This window comes from Ovis canadensis, chromosome 10 (genome assembly GCF_042477335.2).
Source record: "Ovis canadensis isolate MfBH-ARS-UI-01 breed Bighorn chromosome 10, ARS-UI_OviCan_v2, whole genome shotgun sequence".
NCBI lineage: Eukaryota > Metazoa > Chordata > Mammalia > Artiodactyla > Bovidae > Ovis > Ovis canadensis.
This window is the reverse complement of record NC_091254.1, coordinates 34,859,790-34,882,149: the sequence shown is the minus strand read 5'-3', so window position 1 is coordinate 34,882,149 and position 22,360 is coordinate 34,859,790. Positions and strand designations below refer to the sequence as shown.

At 46.1% G+C, this 22,360-nt stretch overlaps 1 protein-coding gene across 1 annotated transcript; it reads left to right on the top strand.

Annotated features, from left to right (window-relative positions):
* Nucleotides 1-1,689: 1,689 nt before the first annotated feature.
* On the top strand, nt 1,690-21,979 carry C10H13orf42 (chromosome 10 C13orf42 homolog). Its single transcript, XM_069601419.2, has 6 exons — nt 1,690-2,072; nt 3,994-4,009; nt 4,873-4,887; nt 16,534-16,684; nt 19,348-19,579; nt 20,534-21,979. The coding sequence occupies exons 1-6, from the start codon at nt 1,690-1,692 to the stop codon at nt 20,706-20,708; spliced, it is 972 nt and encodes a 323-aa protein (XP_069457520.1). The 3' UTR covers nt 20,709-21,979.
* The last annotated feature ends 381 nt before the right edge of the window (nt 21,980-22,360 follow it).

Below are 22,360 nucleotides of genomic sequence, written 5' to 3'. Positions count from 1 at the left end.
CACCTTCTCATTTGTGAATTGAGGACCCACAATGATGATGGTGGAAAGGATGCTTCTTTCTTGAGGAAGCCACAAGGATGCCATCAATTAACATCTGGAGAACTGTTTCATCAGCCCCAGCACGCTCCACACATGTAAAGCGTAGATGTGCCTACATATTTGAGACCTTCTCACCACCATGCCTGGCAGAATGTCACAGGCGGAGGATGTGCTCAAGAAGAGTACATTTATAATGTCCTTTTCTGGTTACATTTTAAAAGTCATGGTTATTTTTTTTCTAGAGCAGGATATCAACATTAAACATTTTGTTGTATCACAGATCTCTTTGAACATCTGATAAAGCCAGGAACATTTTCTTCCTCAAAAAGAAAGAAAGAAAGAAAAATCCACCCCCCCCCCCACAGCAAACTAAACCATGCTAAAGCATATATCCCATAACATTTACTACAATTTCAAGGGGCTCATAGTTTCCTCTGATGCTCATCTCAGCTTAAGAAAATGCCTGTGCTGGAGATTTTCAGGCTTCAGTTCTCTGAAGTTTGGTACAGAAATAGACTGTAGAAAAATGAACGCAATACTGATATGTAGCATTTGGCTGGGAAAAATTCTAGAGGGAATCTCCCTGAGACAGTTGGCACCAGTGGTAAAGAATCAGCCTGCCAAGGCAGGAGACCCAAGAGACGTGGTTTGATCCCTGGGTTGGGAAGATCTCCTGGAGTAGGAAATGCAACCCACTCTAGTATTCTTGCCTGGAAAACTCTATGGACAGAAGATCCTGTTGGGCTACAGTCCATGGGGTCGCAGAGTCAGACACGTCTGAGCATACGTACACAGCGAGTCTTATTTAAATGAAAATGTGTTCAAGCTAAAGAAAGGGATTTGCGCCATACATGTGGCCACCCTCAGCTCCCTGAGGCTTTTGTGCAGAAAGTTGTGGTAAGATATCTGAATCCTCCTGTCTCCACAATAGACTGCTATCTGGTAACAGCAGCCAGGTCTCCTTACTGCAGGGTGAGGCTCCTCCAGGTCGCTGGGATGCTACTCAGAGTCCAGCTTATCAGGGATCTGAGAACCTCCTGCCAAAGGTCCTGGCTGTGTCCACCCAGGCGCACCTCAGGGGGACTGGATTTTACCTCCAGCAATATGCTATTTTTGGCTTAGCGCTGTCTTTGCAAAGTAGGATTTCAGGAGTTTGGGCGACGGGGAATTCAGGACCAGGGCCAGCTCAACAGAAGTGGAAACATAAAAACCCGCAGCAAGATCCAGTCAAACCGAGTGAGAACACATCCAGAAATGCAAAAGGAAAAGGAGAGAAAATAGCTGAGCAGGGAAACGCAGCGTCACAGGTTCCCCATCCAACTGGGACCTTTGATGGAACAGCGAGGAAGGTATTTGCTCCCCCGGGGTGCTTCAAGCCAGTCAGGGAGCTTGCTTTTAAAGCTCTGGGCGCGCTCCCTCATGTCCTCAGGTGGTTTATGGCATTTCAGTTATTGGATGTGAAAGTTCCCCACATGAGAGATGCCCGGGTTGCCTGCCTGAAGGAGCCCACGCTCGCTGGGATTCCGGGACTCAGGGGCCCCCGGGAAGGCAGATGGGGGCAGTCCGGCAGGTTGGCTCCCGCGCCCCCAGCTAGATCAAGTGGCGCCGCGCAGGCAGCTGGAAGGCACCCACAGAGAGAAACCCAGCACCATGCTCAGAAAGCTCCACTCCATCCTTCACTCCGGCCCTCACAGGAAGGCAGAGGTGGCGGAGAGCCCTTACTACCACGGCCCCAGCCGCGCCGTCAGGCTGATCCGCAGCAGCTCCGTGTACGTGGTCGGGGACCACGGCGAGAAGTTCAGCGAGTCCTTAAAGAAATACCGGAGCGCCGGCAGCATGGACCCCAGCCTGTACTACCTGCAGCAGGAGGGGGACCGCGCGTGGATGCTCTCGCGCACCCAGGACTGCCTGCAGTACTTACAGGAGCTGCTGGCCTTGCGCAAGAAGTACCTTAGCAGCCTCAACGACCTGAAGCCCAGCCGCGCCCCAGGCGTCTCCTCCACCTCCTCAAAATCCTCCAGGGGCGTAAAGAAGTCCACCGCCAAAAAAATGAAGGTAAGTGCCACCGTGGGCTTCCCTGGTGGCTCAGATGGTAAAGAAATTACCTGCAATGCAGGAGCCCCAGGTTCGATCCCTGGGTCAGGATGATGCCCTGGAGGAGGAAATGGCAGCCCACACCAGTATTCTTGCCTGGAGAATCCCATGGACAGGGGTGACTGGCAGGCTATAGTCCATGGGATCAGTTAGACATGGCTGGACAACTAACACTTCACTTTCTTTCAAGTGCCCCCAAGAAATGCTATGGACAAGAGCATTTTTCTGAGAGGCGAGTGGGAATCCTGGTTCCTCCAAGCACAGCTTAATTAATCTGCGTGTTCTGGGCACCAGCTCCAAGACCTCAGAGAGTCTCCATGGCCATCTCCCTGGCCTGGGAAGGGTGACTGGTCCCATGTTGAGTTTTCCCATGGAAGCCACGGGGGAGGGACAGTTCTGACATCCCCAGAGCAGCCCAGGAGGAGGGCTTGGGCTCCGTCTTCAGGCCAACAGCTTGCCTGTCACTTACTGCCCACTTCCTGGGTGAGAGGAGGCTTTTATGATATTTGCGTAACAGTACATCACTTCAACACATCACTTCTCAACAAGTTATTGTTACTTTTATTAATACAGTCACGTCTGAAAGTCCCAGTGAAAAGCTAACATTGGGAAGATTTGCTCTGTGTGAGGTGCTCAGGTACTCAGGGGACCCAGTCACAGCCTGGGAGAGAGTCTGTGAGTCCAGGAAACTGAATGACAACTTTGCTGGTCACTGGAGTCTTCCTGCCTAGGCAGACCAAGCAGGAAGTCACTGAAGGGAAGGACCTGCATCTTATGGTTTCCCTGGTGGCTCAGACGGTAAAGAATCTGCCTGCAATGAAGAAGACCTGGGTGGGGAAGATCCCCTGGAGAAGGGAATAGCTACCCATTCCAGTGTTCTTGCTGGAGAACTCCATGGACAGAGGAGCTTGATGGACAACAGTCCATGGGGTTGCAAGAGTCAGACGTGACTGAGTGACTAACACTTTCACTTGTACTTATCATAGTGTTTGTACACATTATGTTTTTTGGAGGTGATTCCAATAATGCCAGAAGAGAAGAGGGGAGAATGTCCTTCGGGATCACAGAAGAACAAGCTGAGGCTCGGTGACCAGATTTTGCTAAGACCCAAATCTCATTCTTCCTTGTTCCTTTTTCCCTAAACTCTTTTTTTTAATGTCTGAAATTTGAGGCTGTTTCAAATCCCCATCAATCGTTCTCCTGAGCTCTAAGGTGTTCAGAGCAGGCCTTTCTGCCCTCTCACCCCCTACCCCATCCTGGCTGCCTCCCCAGAGTGTCCTGCAGGCCTGCAAGTCCCGTTAACACTGACCAGCTGGTCTGTTATCAGATCTCTGGGGCTTGGCCTCACCCAACTGGTTTCAACTGTCTGCACTTTATCCCATGTGGGAGCAGTGTAAATAACCGTTTGAACTCTCAAAGTAGGTCAGTGTTGGGGCCCATATGAAGAATCCTACTCTTAGGTATGGGTACTGATCCTGCAGCCAGCCAGTTGTAGACTTGGGGGCCTGACACCCTTCCTTCAGGGCACCTCCTCCTTTGTGATCACCTCCAGTGACAGAGGGGGTCACCGTGGCTTCTGGACTCCTCTCCAGCTTGACTATCCTGGGGTTCTCAGCTCCGGTTAGATTCCCTCCAGGCACTTTGTGCATGCGTGTGTGCTAAGCTGCTTCAGTCCTGTCCGATTCTTTGCAAGCCCCTGGACTGTAGTCTGCCAGGCTCCTCTGTCCATGGGATTCTCCAGGCAAGAATACCAGGGTGGGTTGCCATGCCCTCCTCCAGGGGATCTTTCTGACCCAGGGACCGAAGCCACGTCTTTTGGGTCTCTTGCATTGGCAGGTGGGTTCACTGGCACCGCCTGAGAAGCCCTGTGGTCTCTGTAGCCTTGAAATATTGAGTTTGTTCTGTCAACTTGTGTGCTAGGGAGAAAGCTGGGGACACAGTGTGAGCTATAAATTCACAATCTTCATAATGAATAGGTACTGTGTCTTCAAATCATTTCAGCAGAAATACTTCCTTACTTCCTAACCATCCTACAGAGGGTCTGAGAGGATTCCTATACCAGCAGCATAAGGTGGCAACAGACATTGGAAAGCTGGGAGAGAAAAAAAAAACATCCACAGAAAATCAAGACGGCTCAAGGAAACATGCAAATCCTACAGCTGGGTTTGGCTTTGCACTTCCTGGGTGCTACAGCGTAAAAAGAGCAGGACTTATTTCAAGATTCTGACTATCTAAGAGGAAGAACCATACCTATTGCTTATGGGGAATCCAGATTTTTCCCAGGTTTAAATTCTAAGCTTTCTCATAGAGGATCTGATACCGGGAACCATGGGTGATGTCATTTGTAACGCTTTCACTGATATTTTAGTAACAATTCATCAATGAGTGTATCATTCCTTCTTTCCTTCCTTCACTTAACAACACATATTTGTTGAGCACATACTATGTGTCAGGAACTCTCCAAGATGCTGCTAAACGAGCCAAAGTTCTTATTCTCATGGGTGATCATTTCTGTGGGAAAGGCAGGCAGTGACCCAGGAGGCAGATTTCTGGAGGCGATTTCTCAGAGCCCTTGCAGGTGGCCACCAAGTCGCACAAGGCACCTATCCTAGTGAGGAACTAGGGAAGGGACCTGGCTGTGTAACTCCTGCAGGTCCTTTTGGACTCAGCGGAGGATTCAGATGCCAGAGGCACGGGGGTTAGGGGGGGAACCACACGCCCTTCCAAAATCTGTCAAAGTCCCCTAAAGATGTGGTGCACCCTCTGAGAGAAAAAAGCCCATGAGAAGTTAAAAGCTGTCCTGCTGTGTTTCTTGCTATTTCCCCCCTCATCCCAGCACTTTGGAAAGCGATTGCTCTCCTTCAAGCCTGCTTTGGGGTCTGGTCTGGGACTAGACTGGCCTTAGCCCTGGCGTCACCTCATTCCCATGGTAATGTCTTCAAGCTGCCGGGTTACTTCCCTGCTCTCTTTTCACTCCTCCTCACCTCAACACATCACTTTCTCTCAAGCTTGGCTTTTTTTTTTTTTTGAGGGGTGGTAAAATAGGCATAACACAATATTTACCATTTTCTCCGTGGCATTTCATAGCACCTTAAATGAGCACTTTTCAGGGTCCTCAGATTATGGATAATGAAGTCTATCACAGTCAATTAATTGAATTACAAAATTAAGTGCTTTTCTTTGCTATAATATACATTTCTTTTAAAGAAAAATGTGCAACCCTGTGTAATATCAAATGGTTAACTGCCAGACAGAAATCAGATCTCTTTACCCCAGAGCTTTCTATAAGCTTTTCCAAACGATCATTTATATAGACCCATGATAATTCAGTCCAAAGACAGTAAGCCCTAATTAACATCTTTTTAGAATGCTTTTCGAAAGTAAATTAGTAGAAACTAGAAAATGCATTCCTTTAAGAGGTCATGGAGGCTCTAAAAATACTTCATTTAGAAATTAGAAGAATGTTTTTATAAAATGTTTGACAACTATCTTTTATTTCTTAAAATATAACTCTCTTTAAAATTCTTTAAAAAATTAAAATTTACCCCCCAATTTTCATCAGCCCAGACAGAAAGTCTGGGCCCTGAAGCAGTGACTCTGCATTTTTCCTTTCCCCTCGACTTCTGTATTCTCCTTTCTGTCTCTATGAATTTGCCTATTCTAGGAACCTCATATAAATGGAATCACACAGTACTTGTCCGTCTGTGACTGGCTTCTTTCTCTTAGCACAGTGTTTTCAAGGTTCATCCGTGTTCTCAGAACCTCCTTCCTTTTTTACAGTCCATGAGCTTGGGCTTTTTCAAATATTTGTTTTTATTTATTTATTTGGCTGCACCAGATCTTTGTTGCAGCATGTAGGATCTTTAGTTGTGGTCTGTGGACTCTCAGTTGCAGTACATGGGACCTAGTTTCCTGCCCAGGGAGCGAACCCGGGGCCCCTGCATTGGGAGAGTGTAGTCTTAGCCCCTGAACCACCAGGGAGCTTGGGTTTTGATAGGAGGTGAGGAGGCAAAGTTTGAGATTACACTCGGGTTTTGTCCAGAGTGCTCATCAGCACTTGGGGAATTCCCTGAGGATTGCTCCCCTCATTTCTAGGGCCAGATGAACAGGTGAACAGCCGGCATCCCTCTGTGAGAACTCAGCCACCCAAGGGGACCTGAGTGAACCACAGTGTCTGGGCTACCAGGGAGGCAGTTTGGGGTTGGCTGCAACGCACTCAAGAAACTCTGCCCAGAAGGTTTGGGAGGAAGTATTTTCCAAAGCTAAGGTTCCTGGTCACTTACCCCAGTCCGAAGAAATGTCTTTATTTCTGTGTGTCTTCTAGCTCTGAGCAGCTTGGATTCCCGATATGTCTGCCTGGATGAATGAACCAGCTCTTCAATGTGCATCTCTCCCAGCACCAATCCCCTTTCCAACCCCCACCCCCCAACTAGAGAAATTCACCTGCCAAAAGGATAATTTAAACAGAGCCAGTGGAATTCTGAAGAATGCCTGCCAAATGTGATTGATTCTTATTTAAAGTAGTTTTGCTCTGATAATAGATAGCTTTCAGAATAAATTTTCTGTCATTGGCCGTTCAGTCCTGGTTCATGAAATAAGACCATGTCAACAGCAAACAGATGATTTTTTCTCCTCTACGGTAGAAAGATCTAAATCCAATTCACTGAAGAAGATTCTAAATCCTCCGTCTGTAAATGGCATATGGGATGGGGAAGCAGGTCCTGGATTCCCATATACCCCTGGGAATTATTTTTCAGTTCTGTTGGGGGGAATTTCTGCAAACATGGTGATATGAAAGTGCAGCCTTTCTGTGAGCGTCAGTTACTGGAGGCCTCTAGTACTAGGCCTGTATCTGGTTGGCAGAGTTAAAGGGCAGTAAACATTCAGCATGAACTGCAAAGAATTTCTATGATGCTTGGCAGAGTTCCCCAGAAGATGACAGACAGTAAAATAATGACTGATAACAGAGTATCCAGTTTCTGCAGCCCCCTCAGTCAGATCACAAGATGGGAAATTACATCCCCAATCTATCTTCCAGACACCTGCTGCTTGCTCGGCTTAGCAACAACACTTCCTCCTCCCATTTCCCTCTCCACGACACCCCACTCACCCGACTACCTTCTTGTCTTTTTAAGACAGCAGAGAAAGCACTGCCCCATGAAGCCATTTCTCATGTCCACAATCTAACCCGGTGGATTTCTCCCTTCCCTGGGGTCTGGCCTTTAACTCAGCACTTAGCTCCCAGCACCTAGCACTCAGCACGCAGCACTGTAATCGTCATTCAATTGCTCTGTCTGCTACTGGCCATGAGCTCCTTGAATGGAGTCACCGTGTCTTATTTATCTTTTCATCTCCAGCTTCCAGTGAAGCTCCAGGCATACAGTAACTCAATAAACAAATAACCTGAGAAACCCCAGTTGCAATTTAAGAAGAAAACTGAAAGGTTTACAGGAGACTTGGTTTTCAGTGAGTGGAAAATTATCTTTTGTTTTTAATAGAATAGAATATATTTGGGTGTATTCAGATGAGATGATATCCTAATAATTAAGGCATCCCATGTATAATGAATCCGAGTTTACTATCAAAAGGACACTTTTTTTTGGTAACCAGTTTTTTCTAAGTTATATTTACTCATTAAATGAAATTTATAAAACACAGAAAAGTTGAAAAAAATTGAAATAACTTAGAATCATATCGTCCAGAATAATCACTCTAAAATGTTTAAATATATTTTATTCCAATCATTTATTTCTTGTATAGTTGTAGATATGTATGGTAGTGTTGCCAGATAAAATAGAGGATGTCTATTTAAATTTGGATTCAGATAAATGATGGATTTAAAAAATATAATTATGTCCTTATAATATTTGGTATATATTAATACCAAAAATTTATAGCTTATGTAAAATTGAAATTTAACTGCCATTAAGTTTTTTTAGTTCCTGAATTTGGCAAACTTTAGTATGTATATGTATAAATTTATAAAATTTGGCATATACCATATACTTTTAAATAACATATTTTGGGTTCTTTTCTATCATTAACTTGTTTTTGAAAACTGAAGTTTTAATGGCAAAAATTTAACTCACAGTCCTTTAAACAATTGTTAAACATTATGAATGAGTTCATCTTACTGTTTATAAAGACATCTTTTGGACAGCTATTCCTTAGTGTGTTAACAGGTCAAAGGTTAAAATTAATTCATTTTTAAAGGTTCTTCTACATATTGTTTTCCAGAAATATTTTATAATTTATGCTTTCATCAACAGTGAATTAGAAGGCTCTTCTTATTGCATTTTATCAACACCAAGTAGTGTCATTAATTTTTAAAGTCTATTGATTTAATAGATAAACTGAATTATCTTATGTACTTTTTTGAATTATTGCTTGAGAAAAGAATGACCCTCTTGTTTTATCAAACCAATGTGTACTCTTGATTAATGGATTGCCCATTCATGTCTTCATACATTTTGGCTCTAGCAAACTTTTTTTTTATTTATATGTATTCACATCAAGAATGTGAGCACGTTGTCTGCCACATGGTTAAACATATTTTAATTTTAGTTTAATTTTACTTGACATACAATTTTATCATTAAAAATATTACCAGTTTTTATGTAGTTAAATGTGTCAGCTTTTGTCTTTGATACTTCTTTGTTTCATGCTTAGAAATCCCTTGTGTGTCTCAAGGTCAGTTACATGTTTCCCATTTTTTTTCTTAGTAGTTCCATAAAAACCCTAACCCTTTTATCTATCAGCAATTTATTTTTACACATAGTGGGAAGTGAGAATCCTATTTGAAATTTTTCCCAGATAGCAAAGATTCAACACCATGTATTGACAAATATCCCTTCTCTCATTGGATTGTAATGTTTCACTTATCATGTGTGAAGAGTTTTATACTATGCTTCAAGGCTACTAATTCAGTTCTATTAGTTAGGCTTCGAAGAGTTTCATAAGTGTGAGCAAAAAACATTCACTTACTGTTTTGCTAAAGTGAAAGGGTCATTTAGGTGACCTTTAAGGGGAGGAGTGGAGAAGGTACCAGGTACTAGCAAAGGAAATAATGGCTTTAAGATGATAATGCTGGAGAAAAAAGACAGCTCGTCAGACTGCGAGTCTGCAGCCTCTAATACCAAACACAGAAGAGGAACAGCCGTGCTTCCAAAATGATCGTAACGCTCAGCTATATGAGGTGATTCCCAGGCTTAGCTACACTATAGTTTGTGACAAACCCTGCCCTCTCTTTTACCTTTTTGGTCTGATTTTCTCAGCTCTATTGTCTACATCACTCTCTGGTTGCTCAGCTCTGACAAGTCTACCAATAGCTTATCTATTGAAAACGTTGATGCGGACGCATGTACATATGTATTTAAATTTCAGTGATTATACCTTTCCCCAGGTTGTTTGTTTGTCAGATCTATAGTTCTTCTTTTTTTTTTTTTAACTGAAGTATAGTTGACATACAATGTTGCACCAGTCTCTGCTGTACAGCAAAGTGACTCAGTTATACACATGTATACATTTTTAATATTTTTTTCCATTATGGTTTATCACAGGATATTGAATATAGTTCCCTGTGCTATACCATAGGGCCTTGCTGTTTATCCAACCTATATCTAATAGCTTCCATCTGCTAATCCCAAACTCTCAGTCCTCCCCACCTCCCTCCACCTTGGCAACCAAGAGTCTGCTCTTGGCAACATAAAGAGTCTGCTCTTTATGTCTGTGAGTCTGTTTGTGGTTTGCCGATAGGTTCATTTGTGCCGTATACGGTTCTCGTTTCTTAAGCTCCCATTTTTTTTTTTTAATCACAAACTCCTCTTCAATGATGGGTACATATTTCCCTAGGTGTTGTGATATAAAAGGGAAAAGTATAACTCTGGACTTGATTGTAAATAGTCATTCCAAGGATGGCAGAAGCAAAGAGGATGTATTTGAGCTTCTAAAGCTTATCCTGAAGGGCTTCTTTTGAAAACATTACACTGCTTATGGAAAAATTTAAACTGGTTTGCATTTCATTTCACCCAGCTGAACGAGCCAAGGGAAAATGATCTCCCCAAGCCAGCCAGACCAGTTCCACACTTGATCCTGTAAATTTCATCGCAATGCATTGACATTTTGATTTCCAGATGTTTTTAGCTCAAGGTTGTATTATCAATACTCCATGAAAATAGGGGGTACAGAGTTCTCAAATTTTGTCAAGTTAAATCCAAATGTATAAGTTAGCATAAAACCTGTAGCATAAAACATAAAAACAGATGGAGAATATAAACATTAGATGATAGCATGTATACAGCATACATTTATTCATTCAACAAATTGCTCTGTGTCAGGCATTGAAATAGGTGCCCGACATTCCTAGATGGAAAGACAGCCCATCTGCCCTGACACAGCCCATCATCTGAAGCGCCATAATCTCAGCATCTGGCCTGAACCACACTGTGTTGAAAGAGAAATGGGTAGAAAAACAACAAGAATGTTGGAAGCCGGGTGTATCCCACAGCCTGTGTCATGTAGGTAGTGGTTGGCAATGAGAGAGAGTCAGTTGCATAGCCATGTCTGACTCTTTGCGATTCCATGGACTGTAGCTGGCCCGGCTTCTCTGTCCATGGAATTCTCCAGGCAAGAGTACTGGAGTGGGTTGCTATTTCCTTCTCCAGGGGATCTTCCTGACTGAGGGTTCAAACCCAAGTCTCCTGCATTGCAGGCAGATTCTTTACCAACTGAGCCACTAGGGAAGGAATTGAGTATCTATCCAAAGACAATCTGTGAGTGTCATTTGCCAAAGCTGTTTCATAGACAAGGTTGAGAATCACAAGCCTGTCGTATGATATCCCTTATATGAGGTATCTAAAAGGAAATAATGCAAATGAACTTACTTACAAAACAGAAAGAGACTCACAGATTTGGAGAACAAACTTGTGGTTGCTGAGGGGAAGGATGGGGGAAGTGGTAAGGAGTTTAGGAGGGTCAGGTACACACTATATATATTTATATGCTATATTGAAAATGGATAACCAGCAAGGACCTATACCTATTGTATAGCCCATGGAACTTGCTCAGTGTTATGTGGCAGCCTGGATGGGAGGGGAGTCTGGGGGAGAAGGGATACATGTATGTGTATGACTGAGTTCCTTCGCTGTTCACCTGAAATGATCGTAGTATTATTAATCGGCCATACCCCAAGACGAAATGAAAGGTTCAAAAACAACAAGAATTGTGGGCCTGGTGTGCGGCTATGAGGGTTTCATACAATGCTGCTGTCCACATAAACACAGAAAAGCAGTGCCCATGTCTCTGCTGGAGGGTGAAAGCGTCAGAGAGGAGGGGCCACGTGAGGTGGCCCCTGGGGAGGTGAGGGGGGTGGGCCCCAAGCACGAGAAGGGAGGCGGCGGCGCGATGTTTCGTGGTGGTCCTCTTGGCTTTGGGTGGGCTTAGAACCTATCCAACCTACCCTAACCTCTGACAAAATGTTGCTGCTTACACCTGCATGTTGGTTTTGGAGCATCCAAACCTCTTGGAGACAAATACTGACAGATCCCAGAAGAAAGTAAGCAGATTGGAGAAGCTGAAGGACCCAAAGGGCAGGTGAGACCAGGCAGGAGGGGAGCAGATGTGAAATGCAGAAAAATAATGTTGCAGAAAAATAATAAGCCTTGGGGGACTCAAACATTACAGTGAGAAATACAGTGGAGTTTGGAAAAGTGCAAGGGTTTCATCTGGGGAAAGTAATCTGAGACCCAGGCTTGTTGTGAAGGAGTCGGACAGGGAGGCTTGGAAAATGATGACCTTAAGGCCACTGAAGGTTAAGTGTGAAAGGCAAATTTGAGTGGAGCTGGCAACGTTATACAGATGCTCTCAGAGAAAGCTCGTTGCCCTGGGGCTGCGCGGGCTGAAAGAACACGAGCCCTGTGACACTCAGGCTTGAGCAGGTGCCCCAGAAAGCAGGTGTGTAGCAGTCTTTCCAAAGAAGTAGCTGAAAAACTCTGGGCCAGGAAAAGTCAGAATGGGAAGGAAGGCAATCCACTTTTATTTCAGAGTATTGAGTTCAGAGAGGGAGAACTATTTTGGCTCTCACCCAACGGTGCAGGTGACTGAAGTCCCATCTTGTCCAACTGTCGCTTTGTAAAGTAGATTTTCTGTGATCTTAGCCTGAGCCCTAAACCCTGAGCTTCAGCTGATGTAGCTCTCGTGCTAGCGGTCTCACTTGGAGACCAAGAGATTGTCTTAATAGAGGCGAGAAAGGCCCAGGGAAGCTGCAGGAAAGGCGGGAAAAGTCAGAATCAGCCTGAGTTTGAAAAAGAGCTTGAAAAGGCCCAGGGAGCCTGGACTCACAGGTTAGCCTTGGTGTCACCAAGCCAGGCTCGTCTAAACTAATTCAAATGAAACCCAAACGCTGAGATGCCAGGGTTTGCAGCCAAGAGAAGGTTTATCCACAAGGCAGCCGAACGAGGAGATGGGGGACAAATTCAGATCTGCCTCCAGGAAAGAAAGGGGCTCAGGTATTTATAATGTTTTCTTCATTCCTGGGTTGTGGCCAATTACCTGTGCCTACTACTTCTGGGTTACCTTGGTGGATTTCTGTTCTTTAGGGCGCTGATTGGATACCCCCTAGGAAATTTGTTTTAGATGAGTGTTCAGTCCTATTCTATCTATTCATAATAATTCTAGATGGGATCCTCTCACCTGGCCAATTAAAAATATCTGCTCTGAGGCTGGCCATAGATTTAAGTTTTCTCTTAGGGTCATTTAAACTCAATCGGAGTGATGAGCTAAGTCTCAATAAAAAAAATTAACTTCTCATTTATTAAAAGGAAAACTCCTACAGTTACGGGGAGGATCTACATGGTTAACACCTGGCTATGGTCATTTAAGTTTAAAGGCTCCTCTATGTTGGGAATGGTTAAATCATACTAAAAATGATCAACCTGGTAATTATGAGACAAGGCTGGGTGCTTTATGAACTATGCCGGTTATTACCCTTAGAGAGAGTGACTGGTATGGAACTCAGTGGATTTGTGGCACTAATTTATGGCCTTGACATCTACAGGGATGATACGAAGGTGTAGCCTGGGATTCCCATGAATTTAAGGTTACATGTTAACAAATTACAGGTAACCCCAACCAATCTACCATTGGTATGATCCCAGTGGGTCAAAGATCTGTATTCTACTTGTATGACCATTTAGCAGCTCGTGTGTGTGTGTGTGTGTGTGTGTGTGTGTGTGTGCGTGCGTGCACGCACATGTGCCTTCGGTGGGTTTGGAGGATGTAATTGACCTTGACAACTTTCATATGCTTTAAATGATAGTAACCGGGCTATTAGCCTATTGAATTCTGATATCTCTATGATGAGAAAGGCAGTGCTACAGGACTGCAAGACCCTTGACACCTTACAGCATCTCAGGGAGATATCTGTGCTATAATTCAAACTGAATGCTGTATTTTTGTACCTGATAAATCCTTTAATGTAACACATTTGAACCACATGAAAAATCTGCTCTAAGTGACCCATTCCCTAGTCTTGACAATCTTTAAAAAAGAAACCGGTGTGGGAGGCTTGTGGCTAAAATATTTACTTTTAATTCCACTAATGTTATTAACTATACCATTTGTATTTTGCTTGTTTACAAGATTATTTCTTGTATCACCAAGTATATGACGGAGACTTCAACGGAAATGATGACTAGACTTGAAGCAGTTGATCAAATGTATAGTTCAATATATGACCAATGATTGTAATAGTGTAACTCGAGAAGGCAATGGCACCCCACTCCAGTACTCTCGCCTGGAAAATCCCATGGACGGAGGAGCCTGGTGGGCTGCAGTCCATGGGGTCGCGAAAAGTCGGACACGACTGAGTGTCTTCACTTTCAGTTTTCACTTTCATGCACTGGAGGAGGAGGTGGCAACCCACTCCAGTGTTCTTGCCTGGAGAATCCCAGGGACAGGGGAGCCTGGTGGGCTGCCGTCTATGGGGTCGCACAGAGTTGGACACGACTGAAGCGACTTAGCAGCAGCAGCAGCAGCAGGTATTTATGGGATAAAGAAGCAGGGTGGCCTGGGGCTTTGGAAGCTTGGGGAAAAGTGACTGGAAATAAGGATAAAAAGGAGCAAGTATCATTCTGTGCAGGCACAGCTAGGGTACAAGCCTCTGCTCAAAAATGCAGGCGCTTAGCATCATCTGAGGGAGAAAGAGCTGTCTCAGCCACGTCCTGATGGTCAGATAGGAGCTGGTCAGATAAGGCGTTCAAGGCAGAGGGATTAGCAAGAGAAAACACAGGAAGCTGCCTCCAGAGATAAGCCTTCCGGTCATCCGACTGTGGGAGGGTGGCCTGGCCAGCTGAGTCCATACAGACTGTCAACCAGCCCCTTAGTTTTCCATCCCTGTCCTTGGTGTCCCTGGTGCTGCCAAGTCTGGAACATTTCTGGTTTTAAGGGTCAGATTGTCCCCCTTTCCAAGTGCTTCCGATTCTGCCCTGCACCCCGCCCCATGACCGCCCCCTGTGGCTCTCTGGAAGGCAAGTTCCTCTGCTCTGTTACAGCAATTCCTCCTCTTCAACTGCTTTCCATTTGCCAGGAACTCTTGGGTCTCTCTCTCACTGACCACCTCTCTCTTGTTCTCTTTGTCTTTGAGTTTTAACTGCGTCCCTACTTTCACTTTCATTTGCTCTTTGAACGGGGCAGGATAACCACATATGAACAGTTTTCCACTTTTAACAGAAAAGGTTCAGTATATTTTGAGGTACTTCAAAAATTTTCTCCAAGAATGTTGCTCACAAATATAAAAGGAACAAAAAAATCTGCTATTTAAAGATGCTCTTGGGAATCAGCTGGTGGTCCAGTGGTTGGGACTCTGTGATTCCACTGCAGGGGACATGGGTTAGGTCCTTGGCCAGGGAGCTAAGATCCTGCAAGCTGTGGCATGGCCAAAAAAAAAAAAAAAAAAAAAGTCCCCTAGTGGTATAAAATGCATTTTTGTTGTTGTTCAGTCACTTAGTCATGTCTGACTCTTTGTCACCCCATGGACTGTAGCATGCCAGGCTCCCCTGTCCTCCACTATCTTCCAGAGTTTGCTCAAAAAAATGTATGTATTTCACCAAAATCTTATGCGTGTATAAAGATGTCATCCTTTAATTTCCTAACATGCAAATCTGTGATTAAATCACTTTCATTTTTAATACCATCCCACTTTCAAAATGGTTTCCTGGATAGCTCAGTTGGTAAAGAATCTGCCTGCAATGCGGGAGACCTCGGTTCGATTCCTGGGTTGGGAAGATCCCCTGGAGAAAGGATAGGCTACCCACTCCAGTATTCTTGAGCTTCCCTTGTGGCTCAGCTAGTAAAGAGTCCACCTGAAATGCAAGAGACCTGGGTTCGATCCCTGGGTTAGGAAGATCCCGTGGAGAAGGGAAAGTCTACCCGCTCCAGTATTCTGGCCTGGAGAATTCCATGGACGAGTCCATGGGGTCACAAAGAGTCAGACACGACTGATCAACTTTCACTACTTTCACAATGCACAGAAAAAAATAAAAGAACACTATACTTGGTCCAAAGAGCCCAGGTCAACACCGATTGTCTCTCTTTTTCCTCCCTGAGTTCTCTCACTTCCTACATTCTTTGGGGAGTCTTTTTTATTAGTTCACATGTTGATTCTGTGCCTTTTGTCCTGAGTTCTCCCCCAAAGTCCACAACAGTGCTTGGACTTCCATGATGCCAGTCACTGGTGACTGACTGGGGGCTGTTGTGAAGATGGTGATGGTGATGAAGAGGAGGGGGAGGAGGAAGGGGAGGAAGGGGGGGAGGAGGAGGAGGAGGATATCCTGAGGGAGAATGGATCAGGACAGAACCCTGAACCTGGTCTGACTTTCAGGAGATTTCTTAAACACTTTATATTGTCTTAATATCATTGCTTTCACTTTTCAAACAATCATACCAATTTGTCTTCAGTGTTGGCCACTTTTCCCACTGACATGTCTTCCGGGGTGTTTTATTTTCAACATATCTCATCCCCTCTCTTCTGCTGTGAGCATCTCATCACTTGCCCCGGGGAACTGGACAATCTCCTAATTGGGCTTATTTGCAGGGGACAGGCCAAAGAAAGACAAATTATTTTGCCTAATGGCGGATAACAGTCCCTGACCAAGACAGAGGCAGACAACTCGCCCTTTCGTACCATCCCCCCTCCTTGAGATAACGGAAAATCCACTGCCTATAGCATCTGGAGTATCTACCTTCCTTTCAGGGGGACTTCTTCAAATTTACGTGCAAACCCACAACATCTCTTAAACGTTTAGTTTTAGCAACACTTGGTCCTTTTCAGCATCCCTTGCGGAGGGCTCTCCGAGCTGGGCTGCCTCATGCAGCTCTGCCCCTTCCCTCTGCCTTCACCTCCAGCCGAAACCCACCCCCAAGAAGTACTCCCAGTTCAGCGCGGACGTGGCGGAGGCCATCGCCTTCTTTGACTCCATCATCGCAGAGCTGGATACGGAGAAGCGGCCGCGGGCTGCGGAGGTGGACCTGCAGAATGAAGACGTGGACTTCGATGGTGAGTGCCATCCCCGGGGGCGGGAGGTAGGGGTGTCATGGGGTCTGTGACTGGACTTCCCCTGATAAAGGGGCAACTCTCATCTGCCAGCCAGAGCCTGGCCCTGAGCTCGCTCTATGCCTTGGGGTCCTGGCTTTGGCCTCCCCCACACTGGGGTACCCCCTTTAACCCTTGGTGCCCTGTTTGGACAAAAACTCCTCTGTGGGGCTTCCCTGGTAGCTAGCGGGTACAGAATCTGCCTGCAGTGCAGAAGCTGCTGCTAAGTCACTTTGGAGAAGGCAATGGCACCCCACTCCAATACTCTTTCCTGGAAAATCCCATGGATGGAGGAGCCTGGTGAGCTACAGTCCATGGGGTCGCTAAGAGTCACTAAGTGACTTCACTTCCCTGGTTCAATTCCTGGGTTGGGAAGATCCCCTGGAGAAGGGAACAGCTACCCACTCCAGCATTCTTGGGCTTCCCTGGTGGATCAGCTGGTAAAGAATTGGCCAGCAATGCAGGAGACCTGGGTTCCATCACTTTTTTTTTTTTTCTTTTGGGTTCCATCACTTGGTGGAGAAGATTGCCTGGAGAAGGGAACGGCTACCCACTCCAGTATTCTGGCCTGGAGAACTCTTTCATAGGTAGAGGAGCCTGGTGGGCTATCGTCCTTGGGGTTGCAAAGAGTTGGACATGACTGAGGATGCATGCAGGTATAGTCTATGGGGTCACAAAGAGTTAAACACCACTGAGTCTTTCTCTGTGGCCCATTTTTCATAGCTGAGGTGGGGTGGAATTTTTAAGGCTCTATGAGGGAAAGCAATAGGGCAACAGTTCAAGCAAGGGATGAGGTGGGGAGTTGTTAAATGCATACAGAGTATCAGTTTTGCAAGATGAAAAAGTTGTGGAGACCTGTCACTCAGTGATGTGAGTATACTCAACGCGACTGAATGTACACTACAAGATGCCTCAGGGGGTACACTTTATGTTATGTATCTGTTACCAGAATTGAAAAAAGAAGAAAAGGGAATGAAAGTGAAAGTGAAAGTCGCTCAGTTGCACCTGACTTTGCAACCCCATGGCATATACAGTCCATGGAATTCTCCAGGCCAGAATCCTGGAGTGGGTAGCCTTTCCCTTTTCCAGGGGATCTTCCCAACCCAAGGATTGAACCCAGGTCTCCTGCATTATGGGCTGATTCTTCACCAGCTGAGCCACAAGGGAAAAGTGAATAGACAAATTATATTTAACCTATATATGTTATATTTAACCTATATATATTATATTTAACCTATGTATTTGATTATGCAGGTTGGCCCTGGACAGCACTCTTTGCTAGACCTGACTCTGATCCGTCACCATTTGTCACCCCTCTGCATCCTAACCACCAACCCCCCTGGCCCCAGTGCTCCCTCTGTGGCCCCCACTGGCCACCACTCTGCAAGGGTGTGGAGGGCGGGAGAGGGCCAGGGTGCTTGCTCAAGCCCAGCTTGGATTGTTGGAGAGGGTGGGGTGGAGTTGAAGGTGATGCTCGTCTCCGGGCCAAGGTGTATCACTGGCTGCCTCCTGATGGAGAGCAGATGACTCCACCACTTTCATGTCTTGAGCCCACATCCAGGATTCAACTGTCGGTTTCTTTAGTCTTTGATTGGCCCTCGGGGCGTCTCTGGTGGCTCAGTGGTAAAGAATCTGCCTACAATGCAGGAGACTTGCCGGAGATGCAGGTTCAATCCCTGGGTCAGGAAGATATTCTAGAGAAGAGGGCATGGCAACCCCCTCCGGTATTCTTGCCTGGGAAATCCCATGGACAGAGGGGCCTGGTGGGCTACAGTCCATGGGGTCGCAAAGAATTGGACGTGACTGAAGTGACTGAGCACGCACATCCGCTGAGGACATAAGTGTTATCTTCAGAGTTAAATTTTTTAACGGAAATGACTTTATGTTTTTTTTCTCTGATAAGAATAACATGTTCATTGTGAATCAAGTGAGTCAAACAACATACCAAAGTAAAAGGAAGAAAGTAAAGCATTTGGCAGGTAATTCTACCACTTGGAGATAATATCACTGTTAACGTTTTCGTGTATGTTCTTTCAAAAAGGTTTAAACATAGACTCACTTTATTATTCTTTTTAAACAAAAATAAGATCTCTTGCCTATTTTTTTCATCCACTCTTTTCACTTAATTTACAATACATCGAGGGCATCTTTCCAAGTCCGAGAACATAGGTCTGTGCGCTTGTCTCTAATGGACACATGCTTGAGCATTTTCTCTCTGCCCCGTAATTGCAGAGTTGAATCATTCCCTTTGCTCGGCTCTCTGGGCCTTCCTGGTGGCTCAGATGGTATAGAATCTGCCTGCAATGCAGGAGACACAGGCTCGATCCCTGGGTCGGGAAGATCCCCTGGACAAGGAAATGGTGATCCATTCCAGGATTCTTACCTGAAGAATTCCACGGACAGAGGAGCCTGGAGGGGTTCAGTCCATGGGGTCGCAGAGGACTGGACACGACTCAGTGGCTAAGCATGAGCACGCCGGCACAAGCTGGGCCTTCCTAAGCATTTGCTATTTTACGTGTGGATTGATTTTGAGTTCTCAGCCCGAGTTGCCCCCTCTGGGACCTTCTGCTCCCCTCTCCTCCCCATGCTGAGTTCTCCTTTCCTGGGGCCCGGGTTATCTCTTCCAGTGGCCACCAGCTCCCGGGAGCATAGTCTGCACTCCAACTGGATTCTCAGGGCGCCCCGACGGCGCTCCGAGGACATCGTGGGGCACACAACAGCCGGCCAGGTCCGGAGGAGCACCGAGCGCCGGACCATCGGCACGCAGAGGAGACTAGAGAGGCACCCCATTTACTTGCCCAAGGCTGTGGAAGGGGCCTTCAGCACTTTGAAATTTAAGCCCAAAGCCTGCAAAAAAGAGTAAGTGCTTGGGCCACAGACTGTAACCAAGATGCTCGCATGCCCACCAGACTCTTGCGGGGTGCTTCTTAGGCGCCCTGAACCCCATCCTGCATGGAAAAATTCTTCCTATTTAGGGGGAGGGAGGTCTTAGTTAAAAATTTTTGTAATAGCTTACAGGTATATTCTAGCTTGGTTCACCTCTGTCCCCAACCTTAACTGTCCCTTTAGCTCTGGGTCTGCCTCCCTTTCTGGCCACTTAGCCCTCATGCTTTGTCCATCCTGTCTCATTGGTTCCCCTAGATGCCACTGATACTCTGTATGCTAGATTTTTAATGACACTTTGGGGTTGAAGCAGGCATAGCACCACGAGGGAACCAACCCTGAACCAGTTAGATGGTCCTGCCGTAGACAGGCAGCACCAGGCTGGGATGAAGGGCTTCTTCCTGGCTGGGTCTGTGCTGGCCGTCTTGTCATCATCTCTTGGCCTCTTTCCCTGCAGATCCTCCTCTCCCAAGACGAGTTTCCATCTCTAACTCCCAAATCCCTGGGACTCACTCCTTCAGAGAAATACGCGCACACTTGCTCTGGCCACCCCAGACCGCTCTGCAGGGAGCTCACCTCTCACAATAGAAGCACCTGTCTCAGCTTACCCCACTCTGTCTTCTTTTGTTTTTCTGCAAGAGCCCTCCAACTCTGATGGGTTCAGGGGTTTTCTAGATGGCCTTTTCCCTCCTCCATAATAAAGGACCATGTGCTGGACATATTAAGCCAGGACTCAGCCCTCATCTCCCATCCTTCCCCTCCAAGGTCAGGTCCCCCCACAACCCTACAGTGACACAGCTCTGTCCTCCACGAGTCCCAGCACAAGGGGAGCATCCAACAGGCTCCATCAGGAGGGTAGATCAGAGCATCCTTTCCCTGTGCGACCAGCCAAGCCAAACCGAAGCCCTCTGCCTCATTCCTCCCTTCCAGCCTCGGGAGCTCCAGACAGATTCTCTTCAACTTCTCGGGAGAAGATACGGACTGGGACTCGGAGCTCTTTGCACCAGAGCCCCCGGCGTCCCTGGGAGAGGACCACTATGAGACGGAGAACCCCCGAGGGCAGTGGCTGCTTCGGGAGCAACTCTGGGAGCGGACGGTGCCCTGACAGCCTCAGCTTGGCAGCCTGGCCAGGCTGGGTCCCCCAGAAGGAGTCTGCTTTCAGCGAAAGAGTTAAAGATGAGTCAAGTCAGGTCGTTGAACACGTGGCCTGCCGGTGCCCAGTCAGTGCCGAAGACACCTGCACGGCCTCCCAGGGGGCCCGCCGTAGGGCACTTGCGGGGCTCTGCTTTCTCTGCATGGGCAGGTGGGCCGGACGTTACCGCCCTACTGGTCTTTAAGGGCAGAGGGAACGGAAGGTCCAGGCTCACTCCTGGCCTCCCCTGCTACAGGGGAGCATCCCGCTTGGTACTGGAAGCCAAGAAACGCACCCATCCACTCATCTCTGGGCCAAAGTTTTCAGAGAGGCGACTCCTCTGTCCGCGGGGCTCAGAAACTCTCTGATCACCTACTGAAATTGCTTCTCTGCAGAATGCCGTTTGGGAAGCAGCTTTTTTTTTTCCCCCAACCCTCTTTTCACAGTGTTCTGGAAATTTCTGCTGGATTAGGCTGAAGATGAGGCCAGTGTCCTGGCAGCGGGAGCGGGGGACACAGTGTGTGAGGGCCCTGCCTGGGGACCACGCTGTCTCCCCCAGCCCCAAAGCTCAGCTCCGCTTCTCACAGACAGTTGCCTGGGCAAGAAGGAAGATGAAATTATACTTCGTTTCTAATTCTCGGTCCCTTAATCCTAACAGATACTCACCCAGCCTGTGGATGAAAGCTAGGGCCCTCGCTTCCCCCAGTTGCGAGGGCAATCAGAACCTTTTGGAGTAGAAAGGATTTTGATTTCCCTAACTGTCCAAATTACAGAGACTCCCCCCCTGGTGGGCCAGTGGCTCAGACTCCATGCTTCCACTGCAGGGGGCTGGGGTCCACCCCTGGTTGGGGTCCACCCCTGGTTGGGGAACTAGGATTCCATGTGCCGCGTGGTGTGGCCAGTAAGTAAAAATAAAGACAAAGAAAAAAGTTCTCTTAAGAAATAGTTTTAAAAAAGAATTACTTTTTTGCACGTTTTGCATATGGTTTGACCCCCTCAAGTTTGAGAACCGCTGGATTGGAGACTATACTGAGCTTTGTCCAGCCTCACCTATTTCTTCTGGCATTTTCTTATAAGAAAAAAAAAAGTCACCCAGGGCAGGGGAGAGGTGCAGGGGTGTTAGTGGTGATAATGGAGGAAAACAGACTAGGAAAAATTAATAATTGAAATTAAGCCAAGGTTGGTTTAGGCTAAGGGTCCTTCTGTGAAGTGAATAAAGCTTTCCTTCTCCCAGGCCCATGGGATGATATTTTTATTGTTCAGGTTTTATTAGAAAGAAGCTTTTATTTATGTTATTTTGACTCTGAATCTTCAGTATTCATAACTTCTGTGAGAAAGAAAAGAAAACTAATAATTATCTGACATTCTTAAATGTTTTTTCTAGTTTAAATAAAAATGTTTAAAAAGTTCTCAGTTGATGCTGATTCTGCTGTTCTGGGGTCCATATTTTGAGAATTGATGACTTAGAGGTCTGAATGTTAAACCTGATGAAAACCTGGCGTGGGGTGTGGGCAAGAAATTTTATATCAACACATTTTCAGAATGAAAATGTATAGCAAATGTTTTAAGACTTGCCTTTCTTATTCTTTGAGTGCCAATGTCAATGTTTGGAAGTTTTCGTTTTG